Source organism: Salvelinus alpinus, chromosome 5, assembly GCF_045679555.1.
Source record: "Salvelinus alpinus chromosome 5, SLU_Salpinus.1, whole genome shotgun sequence".
Classification (NCBI taxonomy): domain Eukaryota; kingdom Metazoa; phylum Chordata; class Actinopteri; order Salmoniformes; family Salmonidae; genus Salvelinus; species Salvelinus alpinus.
Window position 1 is genome coordinate 84,772,318 of NC_092090.1, and position 15,698 is coordinate 84,788,015.

At 48.2% G+C, this 15,698-nt stretch overlaps 1 protein-coding gene across 5 annotated transcripts in view; it reads left to right on the forward strand.

The window, feature by feature from the left end:
• LOC139577092 (intermembrane lipid transfer protein VPS13A-like) overlaps positions 1-15,698 on the forward strand; it is a 90,394-nt gene that overhangs the window by 8,114 nt on the left and 66,582 nt on the right. For 3 of the 5 annotated variants that reach the window (XM_071403888.1, XM_071403890.1, XM_071403891.1), the window contains exons 16-40: positions 272-366; positions 512-654; positions 1,086-1,287; positions 1,435-1,549; positions 1,861-1,997; positions 2,593-2,725; positions 2,883-3,000; positions 3,284-3,428; positions 4,917-5,001; positions 5,136-5,314; positions 5,439-5,595; positions 6,257-6,336; positions 6,541-6,600; positions 6,736-6,943; positions 7,307-7,423; positions 9,032-9,135; positions 9,414-9,581; positions 9,868-10,175; positions 10,432-10,579; positions 10,726-10,900; positions 10,987-11,111; positions 11,772-11,941; positions 12,478-12,722; positions 12,896-13,215; positions 13,361-13,723. In XM_071403888.1, the coding sequence (XP_071259989.1) occupies positions 272-366; positions 512-654; positions 1,086-1,287; positions 1,435-1,549; positions 1,861-1,997; positions 2,593-2,725; positions 2,883-3,000; positions 3,284-3,428; positions 4,917-5,001; positions 5,136-5,314; positions 5,439-5,595; positions 6,257-6,336; positions 6,541-6,600; positions 6,736-6,943; positions 7,307-7,423; positions 9,032-9,135; positions 9,414-9,581; positions 9,868-10,175; positions 10,432-10,579; positions 10,726-10,900; positions 10,987-11,111; positions 11,772-11,941; positions 12,478-12,722; positions 12,896-13,215; positions 13,361-13,723 (4,100 nt within the window). The remainder of the gene's footprint in view (positions 1-271; positions 367-511; positions 655-1,085; positions 1,288-1,434; positions 1,550-1,860; positions 1,998-2,592; positions 2,726-2,882; positions 3,001-3,283; positions 3,429-4,916; positions 5,002-5,135; positions 5,315-5,438; positions 5,596-6,256; positions 6,337-6,540; positions 6,601-6,735; positions 6,944-7,306; positions 7,424-9,031; positions 9,136-9,413; positions 9,582-9,867; positions 10,176-10,431; positions 10,580-10,725; positions 10,901-10,986; positions 11,112-11,771; positions 11,942-12,477; positions 12,723-12,895; positions 13,216-13,360; positions 13,724-15,698) is intronic. The other 2 variants (XM_071403889.1, XM_071403892.1) reach the window with 1 other exon arrangement.

Consider the following 15,698-nt stretch of genomic DNA (forward strand, 5'->3'; position numbering starts at 1 on the left):
ATTATCAAGTATTGAATCATGTTGATGACAAGGTGCTCATGATGATGATGATGATGATAATAATGGTTTTGGACCAGTTATGTCTATATGTCTATGACTTGCGCACTTGGAATTGCATTTTGCATTTTCTTCCCTTTTTTAAAGTTGATTTGAAATGATCTTGATGATAAGGCGCTCCTGATGAGGATGATGTTTTAATGTTTGTTTTTGTGAAGCTAGACAAATTGTATGGACAATACCATTTTTTACAAAAAATCTTTATTCTCCTCAGCTTTTGGTGAGCTTATGACTCCTGCCGAGAAGGCCAAACTCTACATCGCCATTGGCTACAGTGAGGTAGCTGTCAATCACAACCTGCCAAAGAACGTGAGTGGCTACTGTATATTTCCTACACATCGTAGTGCAGTACAGCAATCCCTGGCGTCTTCCAAAAGAGATATTTGGATATAGAAAGATAACCCAGGACACTACTCACAATCTCTCTTTTCCCTCTCTGATTTTGTTTTTGCAGTTTGAGGACATTAAGATACATTTTCACATGAAGAGGATGTCTTTCTCAATGAAAGACAACAAGGATCAGAATGAAATCCTCAAGGTCACAGTTGAAGACCTGAAATCCATGCTGACCCAGAGGCCCGGAGCACAAGCCATTAAGTACGCACAGTACACACTCTGGGGTGTGTTCGGTGAGGGGAAACGTTCAGAACGTTGCACGCAGAAATGAAGAGCTGACATGATGTCAAATTTTACATGACAGAATATCATATCTGTTCTACAAAATCTATTTATAATCGATAACTCTGTACACCTGTGAACAGACCCTGCGTTTAAATACTTTCCCCCTCCCCTGTTGTAGTGCTTTATCAATGGGATATTGTTGCCAGGTTTTTGTTGTCGTGCCATAGTCCAAGAGCAAACTTGAGAACAGCTGACGACACTATTTTGCGATGCTCGGTTTGTCGGTATCTCTCTCTTTCTCTCCCTTTGCTTTTCCCTCATCTCTCCCCCTTTCTCTCTCTCCAGACTTCTCTCTCTTCTACTGCTCCCTCCTGTTCTGATGCTGCTGATGTTGTTGTTGCCCTCAGGCTGTCGGCCCAGCTTAGTCTGTTTGAGGTGAAAGGACTGGCCAATAATCGGCCGGCGCCCACGCTGCTGTCGTCGAGGAAGGCTGCCACGGTAACAGGGACCCCCCTGCTTGACATCCTGTTTGAGACCAACCCTCTGGATGAGAGTGCTGACCAGCGGCTCCACGTCGAGTCCCAGCCTCTGGAGATCATCTATGACGCTGTTAGTGTGTGTGTGTGTGTGATGTGTGTGTGTGTACCTGTTTACATGACTATGTCAGTTGTTCCTCGGTTCAATCTGGCGTGAAGTTGTTAGAACAAAAATGTGTGTGTTTGCATGTGTAACAACATGGGTGTCTCCCTCCGGCAGGTGACGGTGAACAGCATGTCTGCGTTCTTCTTGCCGCCTGATGACCTCCAGCTAGACGAGCTGACCAACGCCACTCTCATGAAGCTGGAGCAGTTCCGAGACCGCACCTCCACAGGTCAGAGCCCCGCCTCTAGCTCTGACTGACAGGCCACACTCACTTTCCTGGGCTGAAACACAGCACTGATGGATTTGTTTACATGTGCTGCAGGTCCAAATATGGAGATCTATTCATTTATTTTCTATGGACATGGAGGTTGGTGAGGTAACCTTATGATTAATAAGCCAGGATATACGCCTCATTGACCTCAATCTCCAATCCATACTTCTTATTTCCTTTTGACAGACACCCCTCCCTCCCCGTTTCATATCCTATATTATGTAAGAACGTGTTGAAGTGTGCCGTCCATTATATGGTGTTGTCTGCAGGGCTGATGTACGTGATTGAGACCCAGAAGGTTCTGGATCTGAACGTCAACCTCATGGCCTCCTACGTGATCGTGCCCCAAACCGGCTTCTACGACTCCACCCAGAACCTCATGCTATTGGACCTGGGTCACTTCAAGGTAGGTCACTTCAATTGACACAGCACACGCGTTTGTGTAGAGACAGCGGTTCGATCTGACTTGAGTGAGAGACGATGTACGGAAATTTGAGAACTGTGATTGATCCTATCATGTTGCTAAATTTCACTTGCTCAATAAGGCAACCACTGAGCAGACTCAACTTGCCTGACTGTTTAGTTTTCTAGCCCCGGGCAGTCGAACCCTGCATAATAAACAGGACCTCACCCAGGTGTGCTATGACAGGGGTTTTCAAACTGGGGTCCATACATTTTAGCTTTGTTATGAAAAACTATTTTGGGTAGTTTTGTATGTGAAAAATGATTCGTTTATGAATATTGCTAGCTGCATCAGAATACCATCATGGAAACCATTTTAATGTCTCTATGTCCAGTATGAAGGAAGTTAGAGGTAGTTTCACGAGCCAATGCTAACTAGCGTTAGCACAATAACTGGAAGTCTACAGGAACATTTGGCATACTAGCTGTTCCTGTTCATCCGACTCTGGGGTAGCAGATAAAAAGGGCTTTATTGCCTGGGCAACGGTCCCTGGGAAGAAAAGTTTGAAAATCCCTGTTCTATGTCATTGTGTTATCAGGTGTCTAGTCTGAGCAGAAAGGGGCTACCCCAGCTCTCTGTAGGGAGCAGGACTATACAGGACATCATGTCCCAAGCCTACGACAGCTTCAACATCAAGCTCAGCAGCCTACAGTTCCTCTACAGCAAACCAGGTACACACACATGCACACAATTATCTGCCCAAAATGTGTCATGTGACACAACTACGCAGGGAAGTCGTTTTCTGTAGCTTATTGCGTTCTTGCGTTGCGTACTTAGGTAGAATATAGCTAAATTAGGCTTACCAGTGGTTGTTGTGTTGTGTATTAGACGGGGACTGGAGGAAAGCCCGTAAACTGAAGCAATCGGCCCTCCACATCCTGGAGCCTGTTGATGTCAAGGTGGTGTTCAGCAGAGCCATGGTGGTCACAGACTCACGCATGCCCAAGTAAGAGGGAGGGGAGAGGGGTGGGTGGGTGGAGGAGGAGGGGGTTGGTGGGTGGGTGGGTTCTGGGGTAGAGAGAGGGGTGGGTGGGAGGAGGAGGGGGTTGGTGGGTGGGTGGGTGGTTTCTGGGGTGGGTGGGTGGAGGAGGAGGGGGTTGGTTGGTGGGTGGGTGGGTGGGTTCTTGGGTGGAGAGAGGGGTTGGTGCGATGCCTTTTTTGGACTGTATAATCGTGTTTGTCAAAAAGCTGGTCAGATGAATGATATGAATAAAGTGTGTGTGTGTCAGGTTTAAGATCTTCGGGGAGATGCCTCTCTTGTCTCTGAGGATCTCTGATGATAAGATGCGGGCCGTGCTGGAGCTGATTAACAGCATCCCGCTGCCAGAGAGCAGGCCGGCCCCGCGCAGCACCAACACACACTCTACACCTAAGGTACTAACTACTGGGAGTCTCTCTGCCTGTCTGTGGGTTGACTGTCGGTCTGTGGGTTGACTCTGTCGGTCTGTGGGTTGACTCTCTCTCTGCCTGTCTGTGGGTTGACTCTCTCTCTGCCTGTCTGTGGGTTGACTCTCTCTCTGCCTGTCTGTGGGTTGACTCTCTCTCTGCCTGTCTGTGGGTTGACTCTCTCTCTCTCTGCCTGTCTGTCTGTGGGTTGACTCTCTCTCTCTCTCTCTGCCTGTCTGTGGGTTGACTCTCTTTCTCTCTGCCTGTCTGTGGGCTTACTCTCTCTCTCACTCTCTGCCTGTCTGTGGGCTTTCTCTCTCTCTCTCTGCCTGTCTGTGGGCTGACTCTCTTTCTCTCTGCCCGTCTGTGGGTTGACTCTCTTTCTCTCTGCCTGTCTGTGGGCTGACTCTCTTTCTCTCTGCCCGTCTGTGGGTTGACTCTCTCTCTCTCTGCCTGTCTGTGGGCTTACTTTTTCTCTCTCTCTCTCTCTCTCTCTCTCTGCCTGTCTGTGGGTTGAGTCTCTCTCTCTCTCTGGCTGTCTGTGGGCTTACTCTCTCTCTCACTCTCTGCCTGTCTGTGGGCTTTCTCTCTCTCTGCCTGTCTGTGGGTTGACTCTCTCTCTCTGCCTGTCTGTGGGTTGACTCTCTCTCGCTGCCTGTCTGTGGTTTGACTCTCCCTCTCTCTCTGCCTGTCTGTGGGTTGACTCTCTCTCTCGCTGCCTGTCTGTGGTTTGACTCTCCCTCTCTCTCTGCCTGTCTGTGGTTTGACTCTCTCTCTGCCTGTCTGTTGGTTGACTCCCTCTCTCTCTCTGCCTGTCTGTGGGTTGACTCTCTCTGCCTGTCTGTGGGTTGACTCTCTCTCTCTCTCTCTCTCTCTCTCTCTCTCTCTCTCTCTCTCTCTCTCTGCCTGTCTGTGGGTTGACTCTCTCTCTCTGCCTGTCTGTGGGTTGACTCTCTCTCTCTATCTCTCTCTCTGCCTGTGTGGGTTGACTCTCTCTGCCTGTCTGTGGGTTGACTCTCTCTCTGCCTGTCTGTGGGTTGACTCCCTCTCTCTCTCTCTCTCTCTCTCTCTCTCTCTCTCTCTCTCTCTCTCTCTCTCTCTCTCTCTCTCTCTCTGCCTGTCTGTGGGTTGACTCTCTCTCTCTGCCTGTCTGTGGGTTGACTCTCTCTCTCTATCTCTCTCTGCCTGTGTGGGTTGACTCTCTCTGCCTGTCTGTGGGTTGACTCTCTCTCTGCCTGTCTGTGGGTTGACTCTCTCTCTCTGCCTGTCTGTGGGTTGACTCTCTCTCTAACTCTCTCTCTCTATCTCTCTCTCTGCCTGTGTGGGTTGACTCTCTCTGCCTGCCTGTGGGTTGACTCTCTCTCTCTCTGCCTATCTGTGGGTTGACTGTAATGTCGGCTGTTGTTTTGTGTGTAAATAGATTTCTATTGGGTTGTGTGTGTTCTTGTCTAATTTCTGCTTGTTTTTCTTCCGCAGGCTCCAAAGCAGTCGTACACCCCTCAGCTAACCCCCAGGCAACCAACCATGGCTGAACTGCGCAACTCCCTCATATGGGAATCAGGTGAGAGACATGCATGCACACATACAGCCCATTACAAATGGATCTCTGTACTTTACGCATACACACAACTGTGATCATGATAGACGTTAGTGTGGCATTATCATTTAAGTGTGTGTGTGTGTGTGCATGTGCAGGCTCAGAGGAGGACCTGTTCTACGATGCTCCCAGCTCTCCTATAGGCGACAGTGCGTTCTTCCCCGACAACATGCCCAGCCCCCTGCAGCGCTCCGACTCGGTCAAGAGGAGAGGTCTGGTCAAGAAAGATCCCAAGAAGAACATGACAGAGTTCCTCATGACGTTTGAGATCAACAAGGTATGCTTAACATAATATACATCTGTGTGTGAGAGTCCTTAAACTCTTCATTTAGATGTTTAGATTGCTAATAAAGCTGCGTGTGTATGTGTGTGTACTTGAACTCCCTCATTCTGCTGTCTAGCTGTCTGTTCAGCTGTGTCGTCTGTCTAGAGGCCAGGAGGTCACAGTGTTACACCTGGATGTCGAGCGTCTCGGCACCGAGCTAAAGATTCGCTCCTTCGACATGACATCTAACACCTTTCTACGCGAGATCTGCCTAGAGTGCTCAGAGTATATGGGTAGGTGAGGGGGTGGGTGGGAATCGTTGTTTCTTAAAGGTAGGCCTGTCAACTAACTGATCCAGAAATGTACTATCGAAAATGTATCTTAAACATTTCAATATTCAAATAATAATTAGCATAACTTTACATAAATACGTAAATGTAAAATCTGGGTCTTATGCGCCTTCGCTACAGCCTTCTCCACACCAGCTCTGACATTAGGGGAGACGCCAGAAAAGGTAGCCACACTTGAATGTGCCTGTTTATGCCATTGAAACCAGCATTTCTCTCCTGTTCTATTTGTTTTTCAAATTAACTATTCCGTTGTCCACTACATTCAAAGGTAGTAATCTAGTAATGTTTGATAGCAACCTATTATAGTTGTTGCTTCTTTACATCACCCCTCTTTCCACGCTTTTAACATATGTGTCACATGAAATCGCTTGCATCTGGTGTATTTTTTGAATGGTGTTTTTCCCTCGATTGCATTTTTGGAACATTAGCAGGATAGCTCTGTGCACCTTGCTGCGTTTGGAATGTGAAGAAATTATTGTCTACATCATTATGAGATAAACGTGATATGCTGCTTCCTCATTGTTGGTGGTTGTGTGGCATGTCTGCAGACATCTCTGTGTGGTTTTGGTGTGATATGATTTTCTGGTTTGATATACTTGTCCAGATTCAGAGGAGAAGAAAGTGCACCTGATCACCACTCTAGACAACACAGAGGAGGACCTCCTCACATTGGAGTACACTAAGGTGTACACACACACACACACACACACACACACACACACACACACACACACACACACACACACACACACACACACACACACACACACACACACACACACACACACACACACACACACACACACACAGTCAACACTGTTTCATGCATTCATCATCCAATGTAGATTAACAGTAGAGCAGGTCTAAAAGCTTCAATGTCTCTTTCAGGCTGATAAGAACGGGCCAGAATTCAAGTCTCAGTACAAGAACACTGAACAATCAGTAAAGGTAAGATCTTACAATACAACTGTGTTAACCCACGTTTGGAACTTCAACATGATGTTGATTTGAGCTCAGTACTCTGCTTAGTTGTGTTAGTGTGTTCATTGTGACGGTGGTATGTGCGTGAAATCTCTGTCTCAGGTGAACTTCTCATCTCTGGATGTACACCTGCACACGGAGGCTTTGCTCAACGCCATGAACTTCCTGAACAGCCTCCTCCCCCCGACCAAGGAGGCGGTGCCTAGCAAGGAGGAGCTGCCCACAATCCCAGAGGAGGACGAGGGAGAGGGGGAGGAGGGAGAGGGGGAGGAGGGCGAGAAGGAGGAATCGGCCGTGGCAAAAAGAACATGTAATTATCAGTTTCATGGAATCCATTCCGGTTACTGGAACTAAGACTTTTCCACTGTTGAAATGTATTAGAATTTATTTCATGAATCAAGTTAGTCGAAAGTGGAAGAGAATTTGGTTAGGTAATGTACCTCCTGTATATTTGTTGCATGTAGAGATATTGAGTAGACACATGTCCTCCATGTATTCTCCTTCTAATACGTAGCTAGCTAAACCAAATGTAAATTCTCTGCCATTGTATGGACCACTTGACGTTTGATGTATTGTGATGCAAACAAAATCATCTTCACATCAAAGCCTCTTTTTTACGTTTGGACGAAGGAACTGCTCTTTCATCAGTGTCTCTCTACCCCACTCTCCTCAGCTTCTAAGAAGTCAAAGTTTGAGGATGTGGTGAATTTGCACATCAGAGCTGATCTCAACTGTCTGAAGGTTTTCATCCGAGGCCAGAGCCACATGATAGCAGAGATCCGCATTGAGGGTAACACAAGTCACCGTCCGCAACACAAGTCACCGTCCGCAACACAAACAAGTCACCGTCCGCAACACAAGTCACCGTCCGCAACACAAGTCACCGTCCGCAACACAAGTCACCGTCCGCAACACAAGTCACCGTCCGCAACACAAGTCACCGTCCGCAACACAAGTCACCGTCCGCAACACAAGTCACCGTCCGCAACACAAGTCACCGTCCGCAACACACGTCTGCAACACAAGTCACCGTCCGCAGCACACGTCTGCAACACAAGTCACCGTCCGCAACACAAGTCACCGTCCGCAGCACACGTCTGCAACACAAGTCACCGTCCGCAGCACACGTCTGCAACACAAGTCACCGTCCGCAACACAAGTCACCGTCCGCAGCACACGTCCGCAACACAAGTCACCGTCCACAACACACGTCCGTAACACAAGTCACCGTAAGCAACACACATCCGCGACACACGTCGCCGTCCCCGACGCAAGTCACCGTCCGCAACACACGTCTGCAACACAGTCACCGTCCGCAACACACGTCCGCAACACAAGTCACCGTCCGCAACACACGTCCGCAACACAAGTCACCGTCCGCAACACACGTCTGCAACACAGTCACCGTCCACAACACACGTCCGCAACACAAGTCACCGTCCGCAACACACGTCTGCAACACAGTCACCGTCCGCAACACACGTCTGCAACACAAGTCACCGTCCGCAGCACACGTCCGCAACACAAGTCACCGTCCGCAACACAAGTCACCGTCCGCAACACAAGTCACCGTCCGCAGCACACGTCCGCAACACAAGTCACCGTCCGCAGCACACGTCCGCAACACACGTCCGCAACACAAGTCACCGTCCGCAACACACGTCCGCAACACAAGTCACCGTCCGCAACACACGTCCGCAACACAAGTCACCGTCCGCAGCACACGTCCCTGTCCGCAACACACGTCCGCAACACAAGTCACCGTCCGCAACACACGTCCGCAACACAAGTCACCGTAAGCAACACACATCCGCGACACACGTCGCCGTCGCCGTCCCCGACGCAAGTCACCGTCCGCGACACACATCCACAACAACTGCATGCATGAATTATGATATTGCATACAATTATGTGTTTGTGTGATTAGATGTGTGGACAGGACACGCACGCACACACATTATAATGATGCTAGTGCTACCTTTTGGTAAACATGAAGAAATACTCAGGCCACTGATGATCTTTTCCTATTGGCTCTGGAACTGATATGAACACACCTTTGTTGTACCCCACCATGAAATCGGGGGGGGACTATGGATCTGTCGCCGTCCGCTAGTACGTACGTTAGTTAATCACGTGATATCTCAGACACCGCTGGCCCGATTTTGACAAAACTTTGGTGAATGATGTGCCATACCATAGAGATATGGCATTTACAAAATTACACTGATTGGCCAAAGGGGGCGCTATAGTAATCAACTGAAGTTCCAAACTTTGAACAAGCTTGCATCATTCGTTATTTGTGGGGGACGACATGTTTACTTTTGCCTTGTTTTAGACTTGTTCTAGAGTGGTTCTAGACCTGCTCCTCAATGTTCTGCCTCTTTGTTCTATGTTCCAGGCCTGGTGTCGGAGGTGCTGATGAGGAGAAAGGCAGTGGAGGTTCTGGCCAACCTGAAGAACATAGTCATCCTGGACTGTGATAAGGAGGCACTGTACAAGCAGGTAGCTTTTGCTCAATGTTTTCCTTTGCGTGCCCTAATGAACACGACCCAGCAGTCATTGACTACCATACTCACAAGGCTCACTCATGGCCTCCAGTATCCAAAAAGGATCAAATGAGAAGTTGACATATCAAAATTTGAACAAACGCCAAATCTAATCTTTGCCATTTGTTTTACTTTAGCGATGTTATTTTCCCAGTCAAGGGGCCACATTCACGAGAAATTATGATTGTTGTTTTTGCTTTCTGCTGCTATATTTGTACGGCATCTGCATCCTAGTGTGTGTCCATAGCTGATAAGGAGGTGTTTGCTTTCCGTATGGTGAACCACACGGACGCCACTGAGGGCGATGCCTATCTAGACATGAGTAAAGTGGATACCAGCATCACCCTGACGGTGGGCTGCATCCAGGTCATCTTCCTCAACAAGTTTGTCTCCTCTATCCTGGTAAGAGACACCATCTCTCTTAACTCCACTTAACTATCACCTATCCTTTTATGTGCTTCAAAAATTCAGCTGCCAACAACACTTTTCCAGGGTGTCGAAAAACATGGCCTTTACTTGTAGTACCGGTACCAAAATGCCCCAGAACCTACCAAGCCTAATCACATACGGTGCACTTTTTCGGTTCTGGATTGTCCTACGTCATATGACCATCGATGAGAACTCTGTAACGTAACTGCTCTTTGTCCCACCCCTTCTCTTCCTCCTCATTCACCTCCCTCTCCCCCAGGCCTTCATCAACAATTTCCAGGCGGCCAAGGAGGCCCTGGCTGAGGTGACGGTGCATGCAGCGGAAAAGGCAGCCACGGGGGTGATGGAGCTGGCTGAGCGCAGCACGCGCATCTCTCTGGATGTAGACTTCAAAGCTCCTCTTGTCTTCCTGCCGCAGTCGTCCTCCTCCACCAACGTCACTGTGGCTGACCTCGGTATGGTCACGGTCAAGAACTGCTTCGCCTTGGTCGACTCCCAGACGCATGTCAAGATCCCTCCCATCATCGACACCATGACCGTGGGCCTCAGTGACCTGAAGATGTACAGGTGAGACAGAACAGGGTTGCTAGTAAAGCACAACAGTAGTCAGACAATTCTGTATACGGAATCAGAATTAAACCTCATGGATTTGCAGTTTTTTAAAGTGAACGGATTACTTAATTTGTTCACAGGGATGTGAGGTGTTTCTTGACAATAGACAGATTTCTGTGTGTTTACTTTTGTATATCTGGTCCATTCCTGGATGTGCAGAAAATCAGAACCTGTAAAGCCATTTGTTTGTTTGTTGTGTTTGATTGTCCAGAACCACCTTTGAGAAGGGGAGATTTCAGGGGGAGATCCAGGTTCTGAAGCCGGTCAACCTGGACCTGTCCATCCAGAGGAACCTGTCAGCCTCCTGGTACCACAGCATCCCTGACATAAAGATCACTGCCCACCTCAAACCTATGAATGTGAGTGTGTGTCTGTATGTGTCAGCGTGTGTGTCTGTGTTAGTTAAAGACAACTCTCAATGAACAAGAAATGTTAGTATGAAATGATGGTTGTTGATACATTTGTGTAACGGGGTGGGTGTGTGTGTGTGTTTTTGTCTTACTAGCTGATCCTGAGTCAGGATGACATGACGGTGGTGTTGAGGACTCTGGGTGAGAACATGTCAGAGACGTCAGACGCTGCTTCCCCTCGTCCTCCTCCGTCTACAGTGGACCGCTCCGACACTGCCACTACCAAAGGCTCGCAGGGCACAGGAGGTACTGGTACTATCCCCACCAGCGGTGAGGACAGTTGGGTTGAATGTGTGTGTGATTCTTAATATTTGGATGATTGTGATATTGATAATCATGTTGAACCCTGTCTGTAGGCAACATAGTGGTAACTGCTGCAGTGGTCGAGACCCAGAAGAGCACTAAGCTGAAGAACACACTCAAAGTAGACTTCAAGTTTGACTCCATGACTCTGGTTCTGTACAGCCCCAATGGGACTGAGGTGACTACTGCATCACTACACACCTTCACAAACACTAATTGACCACAGAAAACTCCATCCACTTAGATATTCTTACCAAAAAGTGTGTGTCTGTGCCTGTCTCTGTGGGCGTGTGTCTCTGCCTATGTGTCTGTGCCTGTCTCTGTGGGCGTGTGTCTCTGCCTATGTGTCTGTGCCTGTCTCTGTGGGCGTGTGTCTCTGCCTATGTGTCTGTGCCTGTCTCTGTGGACGTGTGTCTCTGCCTACGTGTCTGTGCCTGTCTCTGTGGACGTGTGTCTCTGCCTACGTGTCTGTGCCTGTCTCTGTGGGCGTGTGTCTCTGCCTATGTGTCTGTGCCTGTCTCTGTGGGCGTGTGTCTCTGCCTATGTGTCTGTGCCTGTCTCTGTGGGCGTGTGTCTCTGCCTATGTGTCTGTGCCTGTCTCTGTGGGCGTGTGTCTCTGCCTATGTGTCTGTGCCTGTCTCTGTGGACGTGTGTCTCTGCCTATGTGTCTGTGCCTGTCTCTGTGGGCGTGTGTCTCTGCCTATGTGTCTGTGCCTGTCTCTGTGGGCGTGCGTCTCTGCCTATGTGTCTGTGCCTGTCTCTGTGGGCGTGCGTCTCTGCCTATGTGTCTGTGCCTGTCTCTGTGGGCGTGCGTCTCTGCCTATGTGTCTGTATTCAGGTGCAGGTGTTGGACTCCAGGGATGATCAGCTGATGCTGGCTGAGTTCACCTTGGGAACTATCTCTACATCTGTCCACATGTTCTCAGACGGATCCATGAAGGCCTCCGTCAAACTCACAGACTGCCTGCTAGACGACAAGAGACGCAGAGTCAAGAATATCACTGCCAGGTAAAACACACACACAGTTACCTTGGTACTAAGCCTACGTACACATTCACAGACACTGGGAGAGATACCGCAGAGTGATGTGTGTGTACTGTGAACATATGAGCGTGTGGCTCAGTGCTGGCGTTGATGTACGAGGCTCAGTGTGTGTTCTCCAGCGTGGCATAATGTTCATCACTGCTTCACCATCTGTCTGTTCACATAGGACTGTCACACAGCTAAGATGAATGGCTTTGGTTAGCAACCCCATGATAGTCAAAGCAGCTTTAATTTAATCTCGCACTCCCAGTTCATCAAAACCCATGAGTATTTCCATCTGGTATGTCAATTGTTTTGAGAGAATGGAATCTTTGAATCTGTAGAGTAGAATACAAAGTTACTCACTCTTCAATGTAACATCATATGACAAACAGATTACAAGGTATTTAGTGCACTTATGGTAGGGTGTGTTGTTAGGTCCCTTGCTGTAGGGATTGTTATTATTGCTCTTTCTGTAGGAATCATCATGTACACCTGTCCCTCTGGCCTCTGTCTGTCAGGATGATGGCGATTCGTCCGAGCGCTGAGAGAAACGTGATGGTGGAGGTGAACTACAATCAGGGGCGTGAAGGCACCTCTCTGGAGACGGTGGTGCAGGATGTCTACCTCTGTGCCAGCATGGAGTTCCTGCTCACCGTGGCCGACATCTTCCTCAAGGCCAGCCAACAGGGTTTCTCCTCAGCCGCCCCCAAGAACAGCAGCACTAAACCCACAGTTACAGCCACCGCCGCTTCCAAGGAACCTGGTACGACACATTCACATTTCACACTACGCAATATTCACCACAAATGTCATGTTTGTACGATGTCCATTTAGTGCAAAGTGAAATTTCTGATAGTTTCACTCTGTTTCTGACAGTTTTCTTCCATTTGATGCCTAATGAACACACCCCTGCTTTCCTCTCTGTCTGTACTCCAGCTCCAGTGGCAGTCAAGTTGGAGATGAATGTTCTGGTGAAGAACCCAGAGATTGTCTTTGTGGCTGACCTGACGCGTGCTGACGCCCCAGCCCTGGTCATGACCATGGAGTGCGAGCTGGTGATGAAGAGCAACCCGGATGGTCAGCTGATGACGGCAGTGGTCAAGGACCTGAAGGTGGTGGCCTGCCCCTTCCTGAGGGAGAAGAGGAGGAACAAGGAGACCACTGTGCTGCAGCCCTGCCAGGTGTTCTTCAAGAGCACACAGTCCTCCACCTCCCCGCAGGCCATGGAGGTCTCCATCAAGGCACTGACACTGAAGGTAGGCCACATCAACAGAACGGGAAGAAGCATCTCACTAATAAAATACCTTGTCACTTTTTCTTATGTTTTTATTTCTGGCACAGCTGCCAAAACCAGAGTGATGTGTCTTACGTTCCATTCTCCTCCGTGCCCCCTTCCCACAGGTGTCGCCCATCATCATCAACACAGTGATCACCATCCAGTCGGTGCTGAGCCCGGCCGGTGCAGACATGCCCCAGTCGGAGCTGGAGAGCCCTGTGCCCCCAGACCTGTGGGAGCGCCGGTCCTGGCGGGATCTCAAGCTGTGGTTCCTGGAGGAGGAGGGTAAAGACGAGGATGCCCAGTCCCTGGTCCGGCTGATTCCCCAGGGTGAGTCCCTGCAGGTGGCCATTTCCTCCATCTGCCTGACCCTGGAGGCTGGGGTGGGCCACCGGACCGTCCCCATGCTGCTGGCCAAGTCCTCCTTCCATGGGGACGTCAAGAACTGGAGCACCCTCATCAACCTGCACAGCCAGCTCAACCTGGAGGTCAGGCACTGTACATCTCTGCATGCGACCTCTACACTACCTCTATACAACATCTACAAAAACTTTACACAACATTTACACAACCTTTACACACCTACACAACATTTTCACAACTTCTACCCAACCTCAATTCAACTAAAACATACAGTTGAAGTTGGAAGTTTACATACACCTTAGCCAAATACATTTAAAGTCAGTTTTTCACAATTCCTGACATTTAATCCTAGTAAACATTCCCATTTGCGACCAAGCTTTAACTTCTTGAGAATACAGGGGGTGCTATTACAGGGGGTGCTAGCATAATTTGCTCTACAGATTAAACTGCCTCTTATTCAATTATTGCTCTTACTATATGCATATAAATAATACCATTGGAAAGAAAACAATCTCTAGTTTCTAAAACCGTTTCAATTTTGTCTCTGAGTGATACACAAGTCATTTGACAGCACTTTCCCTGACCAAGAAGTAGAATGCAAGAAGTCTATGCTCGCTTCAACGCTCTGCCTATATATGGTCATGACCCCTATGACCAGAAACACACTTCATTCGCCTTCCTCTGGGTGTCAAGAGGACGTCAGAGGAGAAATTCTTTGTTTATCTGGTACTGACGTGAAATAAGACCTATTTCTTTGGCGTGACCGACAACTTCCGGTTTTCTGATTCGCACGAGTTGGAGCTGCGATTGTGTACTGTTTTGCTGGCGTTATGGATGAAAACTATCTCCGTGTCGAATTTTGTTTGATACATGTGACCATATCATCGTAATGTATGTTTTTTCAATATAGTTTAATCAGATTATTTGAATTTTTTCGGGAGTTTTGTGGTGTTCCGTTGTCTGATTTTATTTACGTTTGAGAGATCCGTGCCACTCGACCAGTACCTGTGCTAAATGGAGTGGGAAAGGAACAATTCTGAACGGAACCAACGACTCATCTTGACAAAGGACACTTTGATCAACATTCTGATGAAAGATCAGCCATAGTAAGACCCAATTTACGATGTTATATCATATCTGTTGTGCATGTGAAATGGCCGTGGGCGCCTAGCCGAATCTGCCTGGTATAGCTATGCTAATTTAGCGCTACATTTTGTTTTCGTTATAAAACATTTAATAAATCTGAAATATTGTTTGGATTCACCAGATGTTGGGCTTTCAATATCTGTACGCTGTGTATTTTTCTGAAATGTGTTAAGATGAGTAATTAGTTATATGACGTTGGTCTCTGTAATTGTTCTGGCTGGGTAAGCACTATTTCAGATTGCAGCTGCAATGTAGAACTGTGATTTATACCTGAAAAATGCACATTTTTCAAAAAAAAAACTATGAGACTATCAGACTGCTGGAGGTCATTTTGCAGGGCGCTGGCAGTGCACCTCCTTGCACAAAGGCGGAGGTAGCGGTCCTGCTGCTGGGTTGTTGCCCTCCTACGGCCTCCTCCACGTCTCCTGATGTACTGGCCTGTCTCCTGGTAGCGCCTCCATGCTCTGGACACTACGCTGACAGACACAGCAAACCTTTTTGCCACAGCTCGCATTGATGTGCCATCCTGGATGAACTGCACTACCTGAGCCACTTGTGTGGGTTGTAGACTCCGTCTCATGCTACCACTAGAGTGAGAGCACCGCCAGCATTCAAAAGTGACCAAAACATCAGCCAGGAAGCATAGGAACTGAGAAGTGGTCTGTGGTCACCACCTGCAGAATCACTCCTTTTTTGGGGGTGTCTTGCTAATTGCCTATAATTTCCACCTTTTGTCTATTCCATTTGCACAACAGCATGTGAAATTTATTGTCAATCAGTGTTGCTTCCTAAGTGGACAGTTGGATTTCACAGAAGTGTGATTGACTTGGAGTTACATTGTGTTGTTTAAGTGTTCCCTTTATTTTTTTGAGCAGTGTATATACTTTTTTACCCGTTTCCTCCAGCATCTTCACAAGGTCCTTTGCTGCTGTTCTGTGATTGATTTGCACTAAA